Source organism: Oncorhynchus masou, chromosome 29 (assembly GCF_036934945.1).
Source record: "Oncorhynchus masou masou isolate Uvic2021 chromosome 29, UVic_Omas_1.1, whole genome shotgun sequence".
Lineage (NCBI taxonomy): Eukaryota > Metazoa > Chordata > Actinopteri > Salmoniformes > Salmonidae > Oncorhynchus > Oncorhynchus masou.
The window spans coordinates 57,011,164-57,028,645 of NC_088240.1; the positions used below are offsets into that span (position 1 = coordinate 57,011,164).

At 41.3% G+C, this 17,482-nt stretch overlaps 2 protein-coding genes across 2 annotated transcripts in view; one reads left to right on the top strand and one right to left on the bottom strand.

Annotated features, from left to right (window-relative positions):
* On the top strand, positions 1–10,996 carry LOC135520068 (cytochrome P450 4B1). Its single transcript, XM_064945391.1, has 12 exons — positions 1–276; positions 429–573; positions 700–744; positions 1,027–1,154; positions 1,426–1,562; positions 1,974–2,128; positions 2,562–2,668; positions 4,394–4,584; positions 5,519–5,652; positions 7,742–7,806; positions 8,290–8,372; positions 8,983–10,996. Exons 1-12 carry the CDS (start codon positions 85–87, stop codon positions 9,158–9,160), a joined length of 1,560 nt encoding a protein of 519 aa, XP_064801463.1. The 5' UTR covers positions 1–84; the 3' UTR covers positions 9,161–10,996.
* The window catches only part of LOC135520069 (nuclear inhibitor of protein phosphatase 1-like), a 10,434-nt gene continuing 3,885 nt past the window's right edge, over positions 10,934–17,482 (bottom strand). Inside the window, exons 4-8 of the mRNA XM_064945392.1 lie at positions 17,110–17,263; positions 16,670–16,896; positions 16,240–16,384; positions 14,499–14,563; positions 10,934–14,327 (exon numbers count right to left, since the gene is read on the bottom strand). Coding sequence (XP_064801464.1) covers positions 13,974–14,327; positions 14,499–14,563; positions 16,240–16,384; positions 16,670–16,896; positions 17,110–17,263 — 945 coding nt within the window. The 3' untranslated portion in view covers positions 10,934–13,973. The remainder of the gene's footprint in view (positions 14,328–14,498; positions 14,564–16,239; positions 16,385–16,669; positions 16,897–17,109; positions 17,264–17,482) is intronic.

Below are 17,482 nucleotides of genomic sequence, written 5' to 3' on the forward strand. Positions count from 1 at the left end.
CTCGCAGTTGTGTCACTCACCAGACCGTCACCTTGTGTTGTAAGAGTTGTCAATGGTAGCCTCGGCAGGTAGACGTCCATTGCAATGGAGTTATTTGAAACTTTGAAAAAAGTGACGCTGGATTCCTATCGCATTCATCACTTGGTTGCAATATTTAGCCTGGTCTATGTAATTCTTAAAATCTCTAAACTTATTGTCAAAAGGAATGAATGGATTCGGGCGCTCGAGACATTCCCAGGACCACCAAAACACTGGCTTTTCGGTCATGTCCGAGAGGTAATGTTAGGTTCAAATGAGAATTTATTTAACGTGCACATTGAGTGACTGCAAAATTGTTTCCTCCGTGTGGAACATTGTACCGTCAGCTTCAGAGGCAAGTTTCGTGTTGCTTTATTTTATAAGTGCATGTTTTCTCTGTTGTCTTGCAGTTTAAAGAAGATGGGACCGATATGGATAAGGTTGTCAAATGGGGAGAGTCGTACCCCCTTGCATTTCAAATGTGGTTTGGTCCATTTGTGTCCTTCCTCAACATTCACCACCCAGATTATGTCAAAACCATCCTGGCATCAACAGGTTGGTCTCTTTGGAACAACAAGACACACATCATTATTTAAACTAGTTGCATCTATGTAATGTCTATCTATGGAATCTCACTACATGTGATAGAATAATACCCTGTTTCACTCTCTTTCTTAATAGAGCCCAAAGATGACCTTTTATATAGATTTCTAATTCCATGGATAGGTAAGGTTGCATTGTCTTTGCCAAAGTCACATATGCTACAAATATTGAACTCACAAAGTTAGATTCTATGTATTTAACTGCATATATTTTAAGAATAGGCATTTTCTAATATTCATCCCTTTGGGAGCAGTTCTTGTTTTCAATAACATTCTGACCCATGCCACATAGGCAATTATACAGCTATGGTTAAAATGTATATTCTTTAGTTCTATTATTTTGCATGAACGTACAACATATGTGTTTATCAGGATATTCTCTCTCTCTCTCTCTCTCTCTCTCTAGGGGATGGTTTACTGGTATCTGAAGGTCAGAAATGGTTCCGCCACAGACGACTCTTGACCCCTGGCTTCCATTACGATGTTTTAAAGCCCTATGTCAAACTGATGGCTGATTCTGCCAAAACTATGCTGGTGCGTTTTGTTAGCTCTACCCTAATTACTGTATAGATTGACAACCATAGCCTATTTGGGGGGAATTTCTGGATACAAAAAAACACATTGCATAAGAGTTAAAGTTACATATTCTGCCAACTGTATTAGAATGCTGTATAGTTTGACAACTGTATTTGGAGGGAAATTCTGCATGAACAAGCTAAAGGGGTAATTTAATAAGGGAGTGATGTACTATATGTCACTGTCCATCTTGTGCAAGTTGACTATGTCTGTCCTCTTTCTGTTCCAGGACAAATGGGAGACTCACTCAAAATCCGACGAGTCATTTGAGTTATTTGAGCATGTGAGCCTCATGACACTGGACAGCATTATGAAGTGTGCCTTCAGCTCCAACACTAACTGCCAGACAGTGCAAGGGGGAGAGAGGTCAGTCAGTTAAATGTTTTTAACCACTGCATCATCTGCCATTTACATCTGCCCATGTTGAACATCTTGTCTTGTTAGCGTACATGTTATATAAATTGTAAGCCCCAACCCAATACTAACGCTTTTCTTTCTTGTCCTTTAACTAGGGCCCAGGGCCCGTATTCGCTAAAGTTTCAGAGTACGACTGCCAATATAGGATCAGATTTCCCTATTAGATCATAATTAATACAAATATAAAGACAGAGGGGACCTGATCCTAGATCAGCACTCCTACTCAGAGACTTGTTGTGAATATGGGCCCAGAGGTTTTCGGGCCAGATCACATGATCAGGAAAAACCCAAGGCCCTGCCTATCAGCAATGATTGAGTGGAAGTAACTTATACTTTTCTGTTGTTTTTCTCTCGTTTCAGTGGAACCAACTCGTACATCAAGGCTGTGTACGAGCTCAGTGATCTGGTGAATGTCCGCTTCCGGATCTTTCCCTACCACAGCGAGTGGATCTTCCAACTTAGCCCACATGGGTACAAATACAGGAAAGCATGCAATGTTGCACACAGTCATACAGGTGCGTTCTGTGAATGAAGGTTGAAATGATTATCTTAATCCCCTGTGCCAGCAGGTCTCAGCCCTGAAAACATTTAGATGTATGAAATTGACAAAGCAAATATACCCTGAAAAAGCAGCATGTATGCATTCACCTTGTGGAGTATGCCTGTATGCATTTTCCAAAGATTATACATCTTGTATTCATGTACAGCTATAGGCTTAACCATGTTATAACCATGTCATAAGAATGAGCTATGCTGCCGCTGCTATGTCCGATGCTCTCCCATGATGTGTTTCTCGAGAGCTTTTCCCTAGCCACCATGCTTCTACATCTGCGTTGCTTGCTGTTTGGGGTTTTATGCTGGGTTTCTGTATCGAACTTTGTGACATCTGTGATGTAAAAAAAAAAGATACATTTGACGTCAAATTTGATTGATGCCCTCTGCTTGTAGAGAAAATTATACGAAAGCGAAAAGAAGCCTTGAAGGACGAAAAGGAACTGGGCAGGATACAGGCTAAGAGAAACCTGGACTTTCTGGATATCCTGCTCTGCGCACGAGTACGTCACACCTCCTCTATTACGCTACGAAACTATTATCCACCGTTATGCCATTTATGCAGTCATCTAACCAGGTCATTACGTAAAAACGGCTCCATTGGCGATGGTATAGTATGTCATTGAATGAAGCCAATTCGAAAAGAAACTCATCGTAGCCTCAAGTTTGCCAGTGTGCTGGAGTTGATTTTCTATTCATTATAATCTTTCTATGCCACTGGTAACACTATAGCCTGAGTGCCAGTTTGTTTGTGCTATCCAACTCCTTGTCAGTCATTGTCATGCCAAACACATGGCTTGGCTTGAAAATGAGCAAAAGAGTACAAACAGATCTGGAACCAGGCTAGTAACACTGTAGGTGTGTGAGTTATACCTTTTCCATAAAATGAAGCCAAACAAGGAACAACATGCGAGGTAGAGGTCGACCGATTAATCGGAATGGCCGTTTAATTAGGGCCGATTTCAAGTTTTCATAACGATCGGAAATCCGTATTTTTGGACACTGATTTTGCAGATTTTTTAAATAAAAAATAATAATAATTACACCTTTATGTAATCTTTATTTAACTAGGCAAGTCAGTTAAGAACACATTCTTATTTTCAATGACGGCCTAGGAACGGTGGGTTAACTGCCTCGTTCAGGGGCAGAACGACAGATTTTCACATTGTCAGCTTGGGGGACCCAATCTTGCAACCTTACAGTTAACTAGTCCAACGCAATAACGACCTGCCTCTCTCTCGTTGCACTCCACAAGGAGCCTGCCTGTTACGCGAATGCAGTAAGCCAAGGTAAGTTGCTAGCTAGTTAAACTTATCTTGTAAAAAAATATCAATCAATCAATCATAATCACTAGTTAACTACACATGGTTGATGATATTACTAGATATTATCTAGCGTGTCCTGCGTTGCATATAATCTGACTGAGCATACAAGTATCTGACTGAGCGGAGGTAGGCAGAAGCAGGCGCATAAACATTCATTCAAACAGCACTTTTGTGCGTTTTGCCAGCAGCTCTACGTTGTGCGACGAAGCTGGTGTAACCAAAGTGAAATGGCTAGCAAGTTAGCGCTCGCTAATAGCGTTTCAAACGTCACTCGCTCTGAGCCTTGGAGTGGTTTTTCCACTTGCTCTGCATGGGTAACGCAGCTTCGATGGTGGCTGTTGTCGTTGTGTTGCTGGTTCGAGCCCAGGGAGGAGCGAGGAGAGGGACGGAAGCTATACTGTTACACTGGCAATACTAAAGTGCCTATAAGAACATCCAATAGTCAAAGGTTAATGAAATACAAATGGTATTCCTATAATAACTACAACCTAAAACTTCTTACGTGGGAATATTGAAGACTCATGTTAAAAGGAACCACCAGCTTTCATATGTTCTCATGTTCTGAGCAAGGAACTTAATTGTTAGCTTTCTTTCATAGCACATATTGCACTTTTACTTTCTTCTCCAACACTTTGTTTTTGCATTATTTAAACCAAATTGAACACGCTTCATTATTTATTTGAGGCTAAATTGATTTTATTGATGTATTATATTGAATTAAAATAAGTGTTCATTCAGTATTGTTGTAATTGTCATTATTACAAATAAATAAAATAAAAAAATCATCTGATTAATCGGTATCGGCTTTTTTGTTCCTCCAATAATCGGTATCGGCGTTGAAAAATCATAATCAGTCGACCTCTAATGCAAGGATCTGATTGTTCCTTATGGTTTTCAATCCAGGACGAGGACCAGCAGGGCCTGTCGGATGAGGCTATCCGAGCGGAGGTGGACACCTTCATGTTCGAAGGCCACGACACCACAGCCAGTGGGATCTCCTGGACCCTGTACAGCCTGGCCTGCAACCCGGAGCACCAGCAAATCTGCAGGGACGAGGTCATCAGCGCCCTGGAGGGGAGGGACACCATGGAATGGTAGGTTCTACTGTCCAGGGCCGGTATTCATAAAGCGCCTCAGAGTAGGAAAGCTGATCTAGGAATGCTGAGTAGAAATGCTAACCCCCCCCCCTGCCCTTCTTATTCATGATGATTTAAAAATACTAAACTGATCCTAGATCAGCACTCCTACTCTGAAATGCTTTATGAATACGGGGCCTGATTTACTGTCCTAGTCGTGTTGTATGTTAGATACGCATTCATTTGGCTGGAGGAGAGTGACATGGAGTGGAAGGCTGTTTTGTCCATATTTATTGTTCAGAGATCATGCTGTGCGGTGTATGTTAGATATGCATTTAAGTTTCAAGGTTTTATTTGGTTATTTTACAGTCCGCAGCTACAGTATATATAAATTACTCTTTTGTTACTTTGGGGATAATTTACTGCACTGGTCTAAATCAGGGTCACACAGAGTGTTTCTTGGTGGTCTTAAACAAATTTACTTTGAAACAAACGTATACACCTCACACACATGGTTATGGGCTTAAAGAAATTAAGACACCTGTACTATGTCAGATATAGAGTTGAAATGTATTACATTTTAAGTTTGCATCCCAATATAACACTTTATATACATCACAGAAGACTTAAATATAACAAACTGGTTTGACATAGAAACACCAGATTTTCTTCCGAATTTAAAAAAAATATTTATTAATTATGAAATTATGAAAAATATTAATAACATTCCACCATGAGGCCAAATAGGGTGCTTTTGGTCATTGATTGCAGCTCAGGGCTACACAACAACCAATAGGCTCCATGTTTGGAACTAGTGACCAAAGCCATTCCTTTATTTAAGATATAGATAGAGTAAAGGAAGGAAAATCAGGTCTGTATTTCCTCTTAGATTGGAGCCACACATGTTTACTAAAAGAGAATTGATATAAAGAAAATGTTCTGTATTCTTCAGGGAAGATCTCAGTAAAATACCGTACACAACCATGTGCATAAAGGAATCCCTCCGCCTCTACCCTCCTGTACCTGGGATGTCCAGGAAGATAACCAAACCCATTACGTTCTTCGATGGGAGGACTGTGCCTGAAGGTAAATGTGTACATTTAAAAAATGTCGCATTGTGATGTACCGAAGGGGACTTTTTTTGTATGTTTTATTGGACTGAGGCGAGATAGTGGTAGGAGAGTGGGTCACACAGGCAGTGGGGTCGGAACCAAACCCACGCCGACACTACACCCACCGCCCCAGGCCATACGGGGGACTTTTTAAATTATATTTATAAATGCACAATGGCTCTGTGCCTTAAAATGAGGCTGTAAGTGGTTGCAATGGAGTCCTCCGTAACCTTTGCCTCAGTCACCGGCTATAACAAATTAAATATTAACTCACGTTTGTTTGTCTCCAGAGCCAGTTCTCCGTATAGCATTGTGATTATGTCACCAACTAGTTAGTGTGTAGAGACTAACTGCAACTTGTTTAATTAATCTTTTTCATAAACAATTATGTATTTCTAGTGACAGTTTCTTTGACACACATTAAGCCTAGTCCTGAACTAAGTAAAATGTTTGTTGCAGGTCCTCCATTTAAAGTGTTTTTTAGTCCAGGACTAGGCTTAATCTCTGTCCTGGAAACAGGCCCTTAGTATTTTTTTATATCAAATGAATTGGTGCTGTTGGAGCATTCTCACCATGTTCTTCTCATCTTGTTTATTACTGACAAAAACAACAAGTCTGTCCAGATAGCAGAGGTGCGACCAAGTCATTGTCATTGCTCTTTTGGGGCGTCAGGGTAGCCTAGTGGTTCGAGTGTTGAACTAGTAAGTAAAAGATCGAATCCCCGAGCTGACAAGGGAAAAAATCTGTCATTCCATCCCCGAACAAGGCAGTTAACCCATTGTTCCTAGGCTGTCATTGAAAATAAGAATTCGTTCTTAACTGACCTGCCTAATTAAATAAAGATAAAAAATGTTTTAATGGTTTCACAAGTCATAAGTCTCAAGTCAAGACCATCAAGTCAAGTCGCAAGTCCTAAAATTTGAGTCATAATATGCTCTTCACCAAATGTAATACCATTTCATATTTTTAACAAGAGTAATAGTTAGTATATTACAGTTACGCAAATCATGAATTCTTTTAAAAATATCTATATATGTATTACTTTCCAAATAAACGTTGTATTTCCATGGAAATACATGGGTAGCCATGAGAAAGATCCCCCCCCCAAAAGTGATCGACTATTGAGAATCTCTATGGGGCGCAATCGGACGATGTAGGCTTGTACAGAATCGCCCAACCTTAACACACACACACACACATACACTCTCTCTGTGTGGTTACAGTAGGCTAACGTATGTCAAGGGTTTTAGGAACAGCAGTAACATCAGGCAGAATTTAGGTTACCAACTGCCTATCCAGATGTAGCTCAATCTTGGGTGCAATGATCACGTTCCCGCACTAACTGTGTGGAGTCTCACTGATTTAACATTACGTTAGCCAACATGACACACTAGTAAAGTAATAAAATATATAGCCGTCGGCTATATTAGCCACGACTTACCGTTCTTTGTGCAGCTTCAAATGTCAAACAAAGTTGGAAGTTGTTGTTCCTCCGTCTGTAATTTTCTTCCCGCATGTTTTGCAAGTTGCAATCCGTTTTTTGTTGATACAGCGTCGTCTTTATATCCCAAAATAATAAATTGGGGTATCATCTTTCCAAGGGCTCCATCTGAATTCACCCGCTGACGTTCCTCTGCACTGCCAGGCACAACTTTTTCTCAGCTGGCACAATTTGATTGGCTGCTGTCCGATTCAAACTGTAATCCATTAAATGAAGAGTTAATGCGCTGCACACTTTTTTAATAGGATCATTTTTAACATTTGGGCTTGGGGAGGGTATCAAGTCAGGTCAAGTCATAGGGCTCACGTCCAAGTCAAGTCACGAGTCGTTGGTGTTAAAGTCAAAGTCGGATTGCAAGTCATCATATTTGTGACTCGAGTCTGACTCGAGTCCAAGTCATATGACTCGAGTCCACACCTCTGCCAGATAGTGTCTCTTTCTGCCTCAGTGGATGGATCCTTTTGCAGCATGGACAATATTATCACACTTTCCATAGGAAACAAAACAGATGTCAAGCCCTAACACTGTGGAAATATAATTTCTCTCTCTTTACTCCCTCTAGGTTGTCTTGTTGGAACCAGCATTTTTGGCATTCATAGGAACGCGACCGTTTGGGAGGATCCTAACGTATGCACACCATCTTTATAAACACCATTTTCTCATGAACATTTAACTGGGTTAATATAATTAATGATTAGCAGTAGAAGAAATGCTAGCTTGAGCAGCTGAACATGCGTCATAAAATCCTGTGTTTCTGGTCACAGAGGACAAGGTCTGCAGTATTGACAGGAAACAACATGAGGCTGTTGCTGAGTTAGTTTGTAATGAAATCCTTGTGATCTAGCAGTAAGCCCATGGGTCTGATTTTGACTAATCTATCGCTATAAGATTCAGGGTATACACAATAGGGAACTGAAACCTGTTTCAAGGCCCCTTTATAAAAGCCTGGTGGCAGTTTGTCTCACCACGCCTGGTTTGTTTGTGCTGTCTTGTCGACTCAAAAGGTCATGTTTGCAGTGACTATGAACAAGACAACATATTTGGGACCGGCTGTCTATGCACAGTCTTTCCCACTGTTTCAATTTACTATTCTATTTTGTATTCTCGTAGGCATTCGACCCACTCCGATTTCTGCCCGAGAACTCTGCAAAAAGATCACCCCATGCCTTTGTCCCCTTCTCTGCCGGCCCGAGGTTCGTTACCACACCAGTGCCACTATTTAAGAGAGCAGCATTGGCAGCAGGGTTTGGTTCTCACATTAGTAGTCTGGGACTAGGATGGAAGCATAGAACTATTCATTTACCTGACTGGATTTTGGAGCCCTTCGGTCCCTTGATGCCTGTGACCTAGATCCAACCGAACTATGTTAACCCCAATTGTGTCAGAGTGGGACAAATATGTTGTCTAGCATGGTCCCAGGTCTGTTTGTACTGTCTTGTTTGGCATGATAATGAAAGTAGGAGTTAGCACGGATCTGGGATCAGGCTAGATCCCATCCCCCTCTGATACAACAGTAGTTATTATAGGTCTATGGAGTAGGCACAGGCTGAACTCACTTCAAAGAGCTGTAGGTTCTGTCTGATGATATGGTAATGTTTTATTATGTAAAAGAGCTATAAACCTTTGATAGTCTTACTGCATAACTTATTTATCACACAGGGTGAATGTATAGTAGTTCTACAACTAAATGCTTTCAAATGTATAGCCTACTGTGCAGGACTGGCATTGGTGAAATGTACAAATAACACTTCACTGACTCAATATGTTGTCCATGTTCGTCCGTGTTCTCTTCTCCCGCTATAGAAACTGCATTGGGCAGAACTTTGCCATGAATGAGATGAAAGTGGTGGTGGCACAGACACTCAAGCGATATCAGCTGACCGAGGACCCAATGAAGAAACCAAAAATGATTCCAAGGCTGGTGCTCCGCTCACTCAATGGGATCCATCTGAAAATCAAACCTGTCAATCTTGAACCATAAGGAATGCACTTGTTTTATCCGGCATAGGCTACTGTTTTATGGAATGTTCATATGAATTTTTTTTGAACACGCCAATTCGCCAGGAAATGGGAAGTAAAACAAATGTTAGATTTAAGGAATATTTTTTAAATATTAACTTCTCAAAGCTGTATTCAGAATTTAAATTTAAATATCCATGTAAAGAGAACTTTATAGAATGTCTTCTACAAAGATGAAAAACACTAATTTATGTTACTAATATATTTTGCCAGCAACTAACTGCCTAAATGTTGTTCGTTTTTTTCCTTTTGACATATAGCCTATGGTAAGTCAATGTCCCTTTGAAAAGGAATAGGCAAAGGATTGAGATGTTATTCTCAGTATTTCAAATGAACGTGTGGCACAATCCATTAATTTGCATTCTCTTAAAGGGACAGAGTGTACCTCTGTCCCTTTAAGTACAATAAGAGGTTCTTATAACATGGTTTCTCTTTGTTGTTGCCTATATGGCTTGCCTCGCAAGTTTGCATGGTGTTTCCAGCACGCTAACTCAAGTAACTTAAAATACTTCTTCCCTCGCTGTCACTTGAATCTACATAGCGTAATATGTTTCCTTACCCTGTAAGCAGGTATGACAACAATCCATGCTCTGGTTTAGTTTCCCTGGCACAGTTTCCACACGCGGTCCCATTCAAGTCATGGGACTGATATCAGCATTTTTCACACGTTCAAATAATCGAGAAGTGAGCTTGAGCTTCACGATCAATTTGAGATACTTTTGGATGACTTGGACATGAAGCACGAAAAATTCAAATATCAGTTCCATGAATGGGATTTGTGCCACAAATGCTAAAATGGTGCCAGAGAAACTCAACCGAAGCAGAAATTGCTGTCATACCTTAAGACTCCATAGACTTCTTACAGGGTAATGAAACCAATGTCATTTTGTAATTGAGTAAACTATCCCATTTACAATACTTATCATTTTGTGTGGTAAATCCTACCATGTGGTGAAATGAATGTGTTCCTTCCTTGTCATGGTGATTTGGGGAACAAAACTGAAAAACAAATGGTCGGAAATGCATGGTGCCACATCAGGGGTCTGTGCAGGAGGATGTAACGTTGCAGAACGTTCAGATAGAAATGTGTTGTGTAGAACAGACATGGTCTAAATATGGAATCGTGCCAGCTCTATCCAGTCTATTTCTGTCTGCAATAATGTGTTTTCCAATCCCTAAACACACCCAAGATGCTATGGTACAGGGTTGGGGTCAATTCAGGATGTACACTGAAATTCCAATTCTCTTCAATTAGGAATTTGGTTTACTTTCTGAATTAACTGGATTTGAAATGATTTGATTGGAATTGACCCCAACACTGCTACGGTGTCACATGAGTATGTAAAGATGTCTTATCCACCACCCAACAGTTAGCATCCATGCCACTGGGTGAAGGGTCACACTATGGGCATCTGCCAGTTGATGGATTGAGAAACACTAGGTGCGGTTTCGGCTGGCCTTCAACACATAACCGACAGACTGGCATGCTCTGACGAACACTGATGACTGTGTTCAAAGTCCTCACAAATTAGTCTGCCTGGTCTATGGAATAGGTTTAACACTTGGCATTCATTCATGCAACGTGCTGGTAGATACTGGTATTTAATACTAAGATGGCTACTATCCTTGGAATTAAAAATTAACTGACAAAATCCCAATTGAATCATGGTGTTTGAAGATATAGGCCTACCACCATGTAAAAACGACACTATTCTGTAAACCGCACACAAAAAAATCTGTTTGACAAAATTCAGTTTTTATTTACAGTGTATTACGTGAATAAAAAAATCCAACATCATCCGAAAGTGGGACAAAAGGTCTGGGTACACGTGTCTGTCCATCTGTACAAAGTTAATGCAAATAGCATGGCTTTTGCAAGTTCTCAAATACCACATAAATGTTTCATTAATCAGTAAAGGGGGCATCATAAGAATGTATTCTGCTGGTGTGAAAACTAACACAGTTCTTTGAACATTAAGAAGCTACATTTTGACAGTCATTTTATGGGTGCTTTGATGCAGGACCATGTGTACCACATTTGAAATGTAATCATTTCAAAAGGCCTGTGAAACAATCCTCAACATCAAATTGCACCAACTGAGAACCTTAGTCTTAACTCATGTGACCAATCCATTTTATCGGTGGCTCAGGCCAATTTACATTGCGATATGTAAAATCTAGAGGACTTCAGGACTCACTAACATTCAGGCAGTTGCAACTTACAGGTTATACTGCAATATTTTTTTATAATGGGAAGATAGTATTTAAATATACTCTGCGCAGTCTATTAACTGTTTATTACTGAGATTGATTGTGAATGTAAACTGAGTAAACATTAAATTCTCTCCTCGCTGCACTCATCTTGATAGCACTGTAAAAATATAAACCTAGTCCTATTCAGTCTTTAGGGAAATTGACATATTTTTTCAGAAACTCTGATCTACTTTTGTCAATTCCTATAATAATCCATCTGGTATAAAACAGTTCACATTACAAGTTTAACAGATTAAAAAAAAATAATAACTGTACAGTCGATTCAGACAGTTCAGACCCATTGACTTTCTGCGAAAACAAGTAATTTTTGCAAATCTCTATATTTAAAAAATATATAGGAATAACTTATTTACTTAAGTATACAGACCCTTTGCAATGAGACTCAAAGTTGAGCTCAGGTACATGTTTGCATTGATCATCCTTGAGATGTTTCTACAACTTGGAGTCCACCTGTGGTAAATTTAATTAATTGGACATGATTCGGAAAGTGACACACCTGTCTATACAAGGTCCCACTGTTGACAGTGCAGGTCAGAGCTAAAACCAAGCCATGAGGATGAAGGAATTATCCGCAGAGCTCCGAGACAGGATTGTGCCGAAGCACAGACCTGGGGAAGGGTACCAAAAAGATTCTGCAGCATTGAAGGTCCCCAAGAACACAGTGGCCTCCATCATTCTTAAAAGGAAGAAGTTTGGAACCATCAAATACTCTTCCTAGAGCTGGCCAAACTGAGCAATCGGGGAAGAAAGGTCTTGGTCAGGGAAGTGGCCAAGAACCCAATGGTCACTGAAGGAGCTCCAGAGATTCTCTGTGGAGATGGGAGAATCTTCCAAAAGGACAACCATCTCTGCAGCACTTACCTTCACAAAAGGCACAACAGCTGACTTAGAGTTTGCCAAAAGGCACCTAAAGACCCTCAGACCATGAGAAACAAGATTCTCTGGTCTGATGAAAACAAGATTGAACTCTTTGGCTTGAATGCCAAGCGTCACATCTGGAGGAAACCTGGCACCATCCCTACGGTGAAGCATGGCGGTGTCAGCATCATGCTGTGGGGATACCTTTTAGCAGCAGGGACTGGAAGACTAGTTAGGATCAAGGGAAAGATGAACAGAGCAAAGTACAGAGAGATCCTTAATGAAAACCTGCTCCAGAGCGCTCAGGACCTGCTCCAGAGCGCTCAGGACCTCAGTCTGGGGTGAAGGTTTACCTTCCAAAAGAACAACGACCCTAAGCACACAGCCAAGACAACGCAGGAGTGGCTTCGGGACAAGTCTCAATGTCCTTGAGTGGCCCCGCCAGAGCCCGGACTTGAACATCTCTGGAGAGACCTGAAAATAGCTGTGTAGCAACAGTCCCCATCCAACCTGACAGAGCTTAAGAGGATCTGCAGAGAAGAATGGGAGAAACTCCCTAAATAAAGGTCTGCCGAGCTTGTAACGCCATACCCAAGAAGACTCGAGGCTGTAATCGCTGCGATTATGTAAATGTGATATTTCAGCATTCTATTTTTAATAACTTGCTAAAATGTCTAAAACACTGTTCGACATGGAGTATTGTGTGCAGATGGATGAAATTGTTGTTTTTCGCATCTATTTTAGAATAAGGCTGTAAAGTAACAAAATGTGGGGAAAAAATCAAGGGGTCTGAATACTTTCCGAATGCACTGTATACGCATGTTTACAGTGAGCAAAAATACTATGTCCAAAGATTGACTTCAAACAAATATCAAGACCTTATAGAAGGAAGTGGAGATCGTAATATGGAACTCACAGTGACCAACCATATAAACGATTAGGCTGTGACACCAGTATCGCAATGTTTTTCCCATAGCAAAAATGGCAACTCGGAGCAGGTCCTTTAAAAACCTGCTGTAATATTGGGTGCTGGAGCATGGAATATAAATCCATGTGAATCTGGATGAGAACATAATGATGTTTGTTTCCAACATAAGGGCTGTTTTCCTAAGTTACATTCGCTTCGTGTTTGTTTCCCTGCACGATGCCTGACTATCAATTAGAGGCCATGGTACACTGATTTATGCCACAAGTTACTCTTATCTGACCAACTGACTTGGTCTGCCAAGTACTGCCTTTTTTACATGACTTCACTTGTATAACACATCAAACATTCATCTCCCGAAGGAGTGGTGTTCCTGTCTTCATGGAATGTACTACTGAAGACTTTCGGATAACGTTTAGGAGAACGAGGAAGCAACATAGAAAACATTGACAAAACAGTCTTAAGAACAATCGATCCGCCTCCAACGGGTCATGGTCCCTGATGTCTCCGCCCATACCCTGAGAGTCAGCCCTGCCTCCACCACATAGGCTCTTTCCCAATTCGGCTTTCCTGGATTTCTCATGTCCTCTCTCCTCGCCTCAAAATACATTGGAGAAGGTCCAAGAGGAGAGACCTTGGATCTTCTACAATGCATGAGAGAGGAGGTAAAGAACAGAGGAAAGACGAATCGAGAAAGACCCGTAGTGTAGGGAGAGGGTTAGATTAGTAGGGAGGGGGTGGGCTTCTTGCCTGGCCATGCCTCTTTAGCGTACTTTTTCTTGCGGGGCTCGTTGAGGACCTCGGAGGGATAGGGACCTGTAACGGGGACAGGGTTGAGGGTGACAGGTGGCTGGGGGGCGTCCGGGGCCAGGTTCACCTCTGGGGCCGGGTTGGGGAAGGGCAGTGGGAGACCCCCCAGGATAGTGGCTCCGCTCGGGGCCCCGGCGTGGTGGCCCTCGTGGCTGGTGGGTGGCAGGTCCCCGTAAAGGCCGCCGCCGAAGGTGTAGTTGTGGATGCGCCTCGTCACAACGTTGTCCATACTAAGTGAGCCGTGCCTCTCCAATTTCTGTTTCTAGAGTGGAAACGACCAAAGACTGAGTAGTAACTCATCTGTAGGCTATGTATAGTGTTTGTTTCTGGGATATCATTGCAATTATCTTAATTATAGGCTTCCTTAAACTGAAATGTGACCATATAAAAGGATCTTGACACCTCATGCAATAGATGCATTTTAGTGGCTTACCTTTATAGGGACGACAGCAGTCTGCACCATGTTCCTGAAGCGCCCCACTGAGGGATCAATGTCCTCTGTAAGGTTTCAAGAAGCACTGAGTTACTGCATGCATTGCATGAGTGAAGCAACAGGTTTTAGATTGGCACAAAGTTCCTTATTTTCACCCAACCTCAGTTTATATAATTACTTACAGCACCAGTCAAAAGTTTGGACACCTACTCATTTCCATGGTTTTTTTTTTTTTTTTTTTTACTATTTTCTGCATTGTAGAATAATAGTGAAGAAATCAAAACTACGAAATAACACAGGGAATTTTGTATTAACCAAAAAAAGTATAAAACAAAATATATACTTTACATTTGAGACTCTTCAAATAGACCCCCTTTGCCTAAATTACAGCTTTTGGCATTCTCTCAACCAGCTTCATTAGGTAGTCACCTGGAATGCATTTTAATTAATTAATTCAATTAGGTGTGGCTTGTTAAAAGTACATTTGTAGAATTTCTTTCCTTCTTAATGTGTTTAAGTCGTTGTTGTGTTGTGACAAGATAGGGGTGTATATTTTTTTACCCTATTTGGTAAAATACCAAGTCCATATTATGGCAAGAACAGCTCAAATAAGCAAAAAGGAATGACAGTTTCTCATTACTTTAAGACATGAAGGTCAGTCAATGCAGAAAATATCAAGAACTTTGAAAGTTTCTTCAAGTGCAGTCGCAAAAACCATCAAGTGCTATGATGAAACTGGCTCTCATGAGGACCGCCACAGGAAAGGAAGACCCAAAGTTACCTCTGCTGCAGAGGATAAGTTCATTAGAGTTACCAGCCTCAGAAATTGCAGCCCAAATAAATGTTTCAAAGTTCAAGTAACAGACACATCTCAACATCAACTGTTCAGAGGAGACTGCATGAACCATGCCTTCATGATCGAATTGCTGTAAAGAAACTGCTACTAAAAGGACACCAATAAGAAGACTTGCTTGGGCCAAGAAACACAAGCAATGGACATTAGACAGGAGGAAATATGTCATTTTGTCTGATGTGAGTCCAAATGAGAGATTTTTGGTTCCAACAACCGTGTCTTTGTGAGAAGCAGAACGGATTATCTCCGTATGTGTGGTTCCCACCGTGAAGCACAGAGGAGAAGGTGTGATGGCGTGGGAATGCTTTCCTGGTGACACTGTCAGTGATTTATTTAAAATTCTGCAGCGATATGCCATCCTATCTGTTTTGCGCTTATTGGGACTATTTGTTTTTCAACAGGACAATGACAACACACCCCCAGGCTGTGTAAGGGATATTTGACCAAGAAAGAGAGTGATAGAGTACTGCATCAGATGACCTGGCCACCACAATCATCCAACCTCAACCCAATTGAGATGGTTAGGGATGAGTTAAACTGCAGAGTGAAGGAAAAGCAGCCAACAAGTGCTCAGCATATGTGGGAACTACATCAAGACTGTTGGAAAAGCATTCTAGGTGAAGCTGGTTGAGAGAATGCCCTTGAATGAGTAGGTGTCCAAACTTTTGACTGGTACTGTAAATTAGGGTCCATGTTTACAAAGCATCTCAAAGTGAGTGTTCAACTAGGATCAATATTTCTTTTAGATCATAATTATTATTTTTTATGTCTCTTAGACACTTTGTGAAATATGAAGACAGGCACAGAAACACTTTTTCCTCAACTACAGATAAAGAACCAATACTTGGATACTGGTGCTAGGCCAATGGGGTTGAAGAGAGAGCTTACCCGGGTTGATGACCTCATCGTCCTCGTTGAAGGTGACTCTGGAGTTCCGCCTCTTCCTCTTGGGTCTCTGGATCTCTAGGTTGCCCTCCTCGATGGTCAGGGTGGAGATGCGCTTGTTGTGGGCCGTGTTGAACTCTGTCAGGTTCTGTCACAGCCCAGACAGGGGGATGGATGTATGTTTGGGAAAGGAGAAGTGAAAAAAAGTTAGACTCATGTGCTTAATAGGAAAAGCCTTGTCTAAACACACAGAATTGGAAACAGCGAGAGCAAAAAAAAAAAAATGTAAACACTAAAAACACTGACAGAACAAAAGATAACTCACTATGTCCTGTTTAACAAAGTGTATCTATAATTACTGTGGTAATAGTACACACCCGCCTTACCAACATGTCTATACAAATGCCCTGGTAGACAACTACTGGAGACACACCTCTAACTCGGTCTCCTCCTCTGGTAATCCTAAGAGGCCCTTAGACCCCTCCTCGTCCTCTCCGGGCTTGCTGTCCCCTGTGGCGGCATTGGTTCCTTGCTGGCTCTGAGGTTTCTCCCGGATGGTGTAGGCTCGCGTGGACGCCCCAAACGACATGGTGGAGTCTATGGGGACCTGCTGAGGCTTATTGGGTTCCAGGCGGATGTGTCCCAGGAAGGTACCATGCGCTGAGAACGTAATTTACAACCTTCAAGTCCACATATCATGTAGGGATGTAGTTTATAAAAAGTGAAGTAAAGAGTCAACAAAACAATAGTTCCATAGCCTTTATTCTACAGTGCACTCCTCTAAGGCAATGCAACTGTTACATTTTGAGTCCTTTTACTAGCTGCAGTAAGATACAGTATTTTACAGACTAATGTTCACGACAGTTCACTTACTGCTGTTGTTATCAATAAGGAACACCCTCTTCAGGTGCTTGTGGTAGACCAGGGCAGCATGCACGCGTGAACATGACTGGTGGTCGATAGTGAAGTCACACATGTCCGGGTTCCTCCCGAATAAGTAGTACTTTTTCTCGTCAATGATCAGTTTCTACAAAGATTCACCATCATAACGAACAGATATGAGAAAATACATGTATTGCCCTGTCACAACATCATAGCCAGGTCTCATATATAATTCTGCTTTCTTGCCAACTCATCACTCATTCTCACACCAAGCTGTTTTAGCAAGACAATTCTATATGGAGTCTGCAAGAGATCAGAAACAGACACCCAGGCTAACAACACTGATAACATTGAATGAAATCCT

Bases quoted from the DNA above. Each gene is read 5' to 3' on its own strand.
- LOC135520068 (XM_064945391.1), top strand. From the start codon at position 85: ATGGAGTTATTTGAAACTTTGAAAAAAGTGACGCTGGATTCCTATCGC. The intron at 1,563-1,973 runs GTCAGTCAGTTA...CTCTCGTTTCAG, and splicing joins ACAGTGCAAGGGGGAGAGAG to TGGAACCAACTCGTACATCA. The intron at 8,373-8,982 runs GTTCGTTACCAC...CTCCCGCTATAG, and splicing joins CCCTTCTCTGCCGGCCCGAG to AAACTGCATTGGGCAGAACT.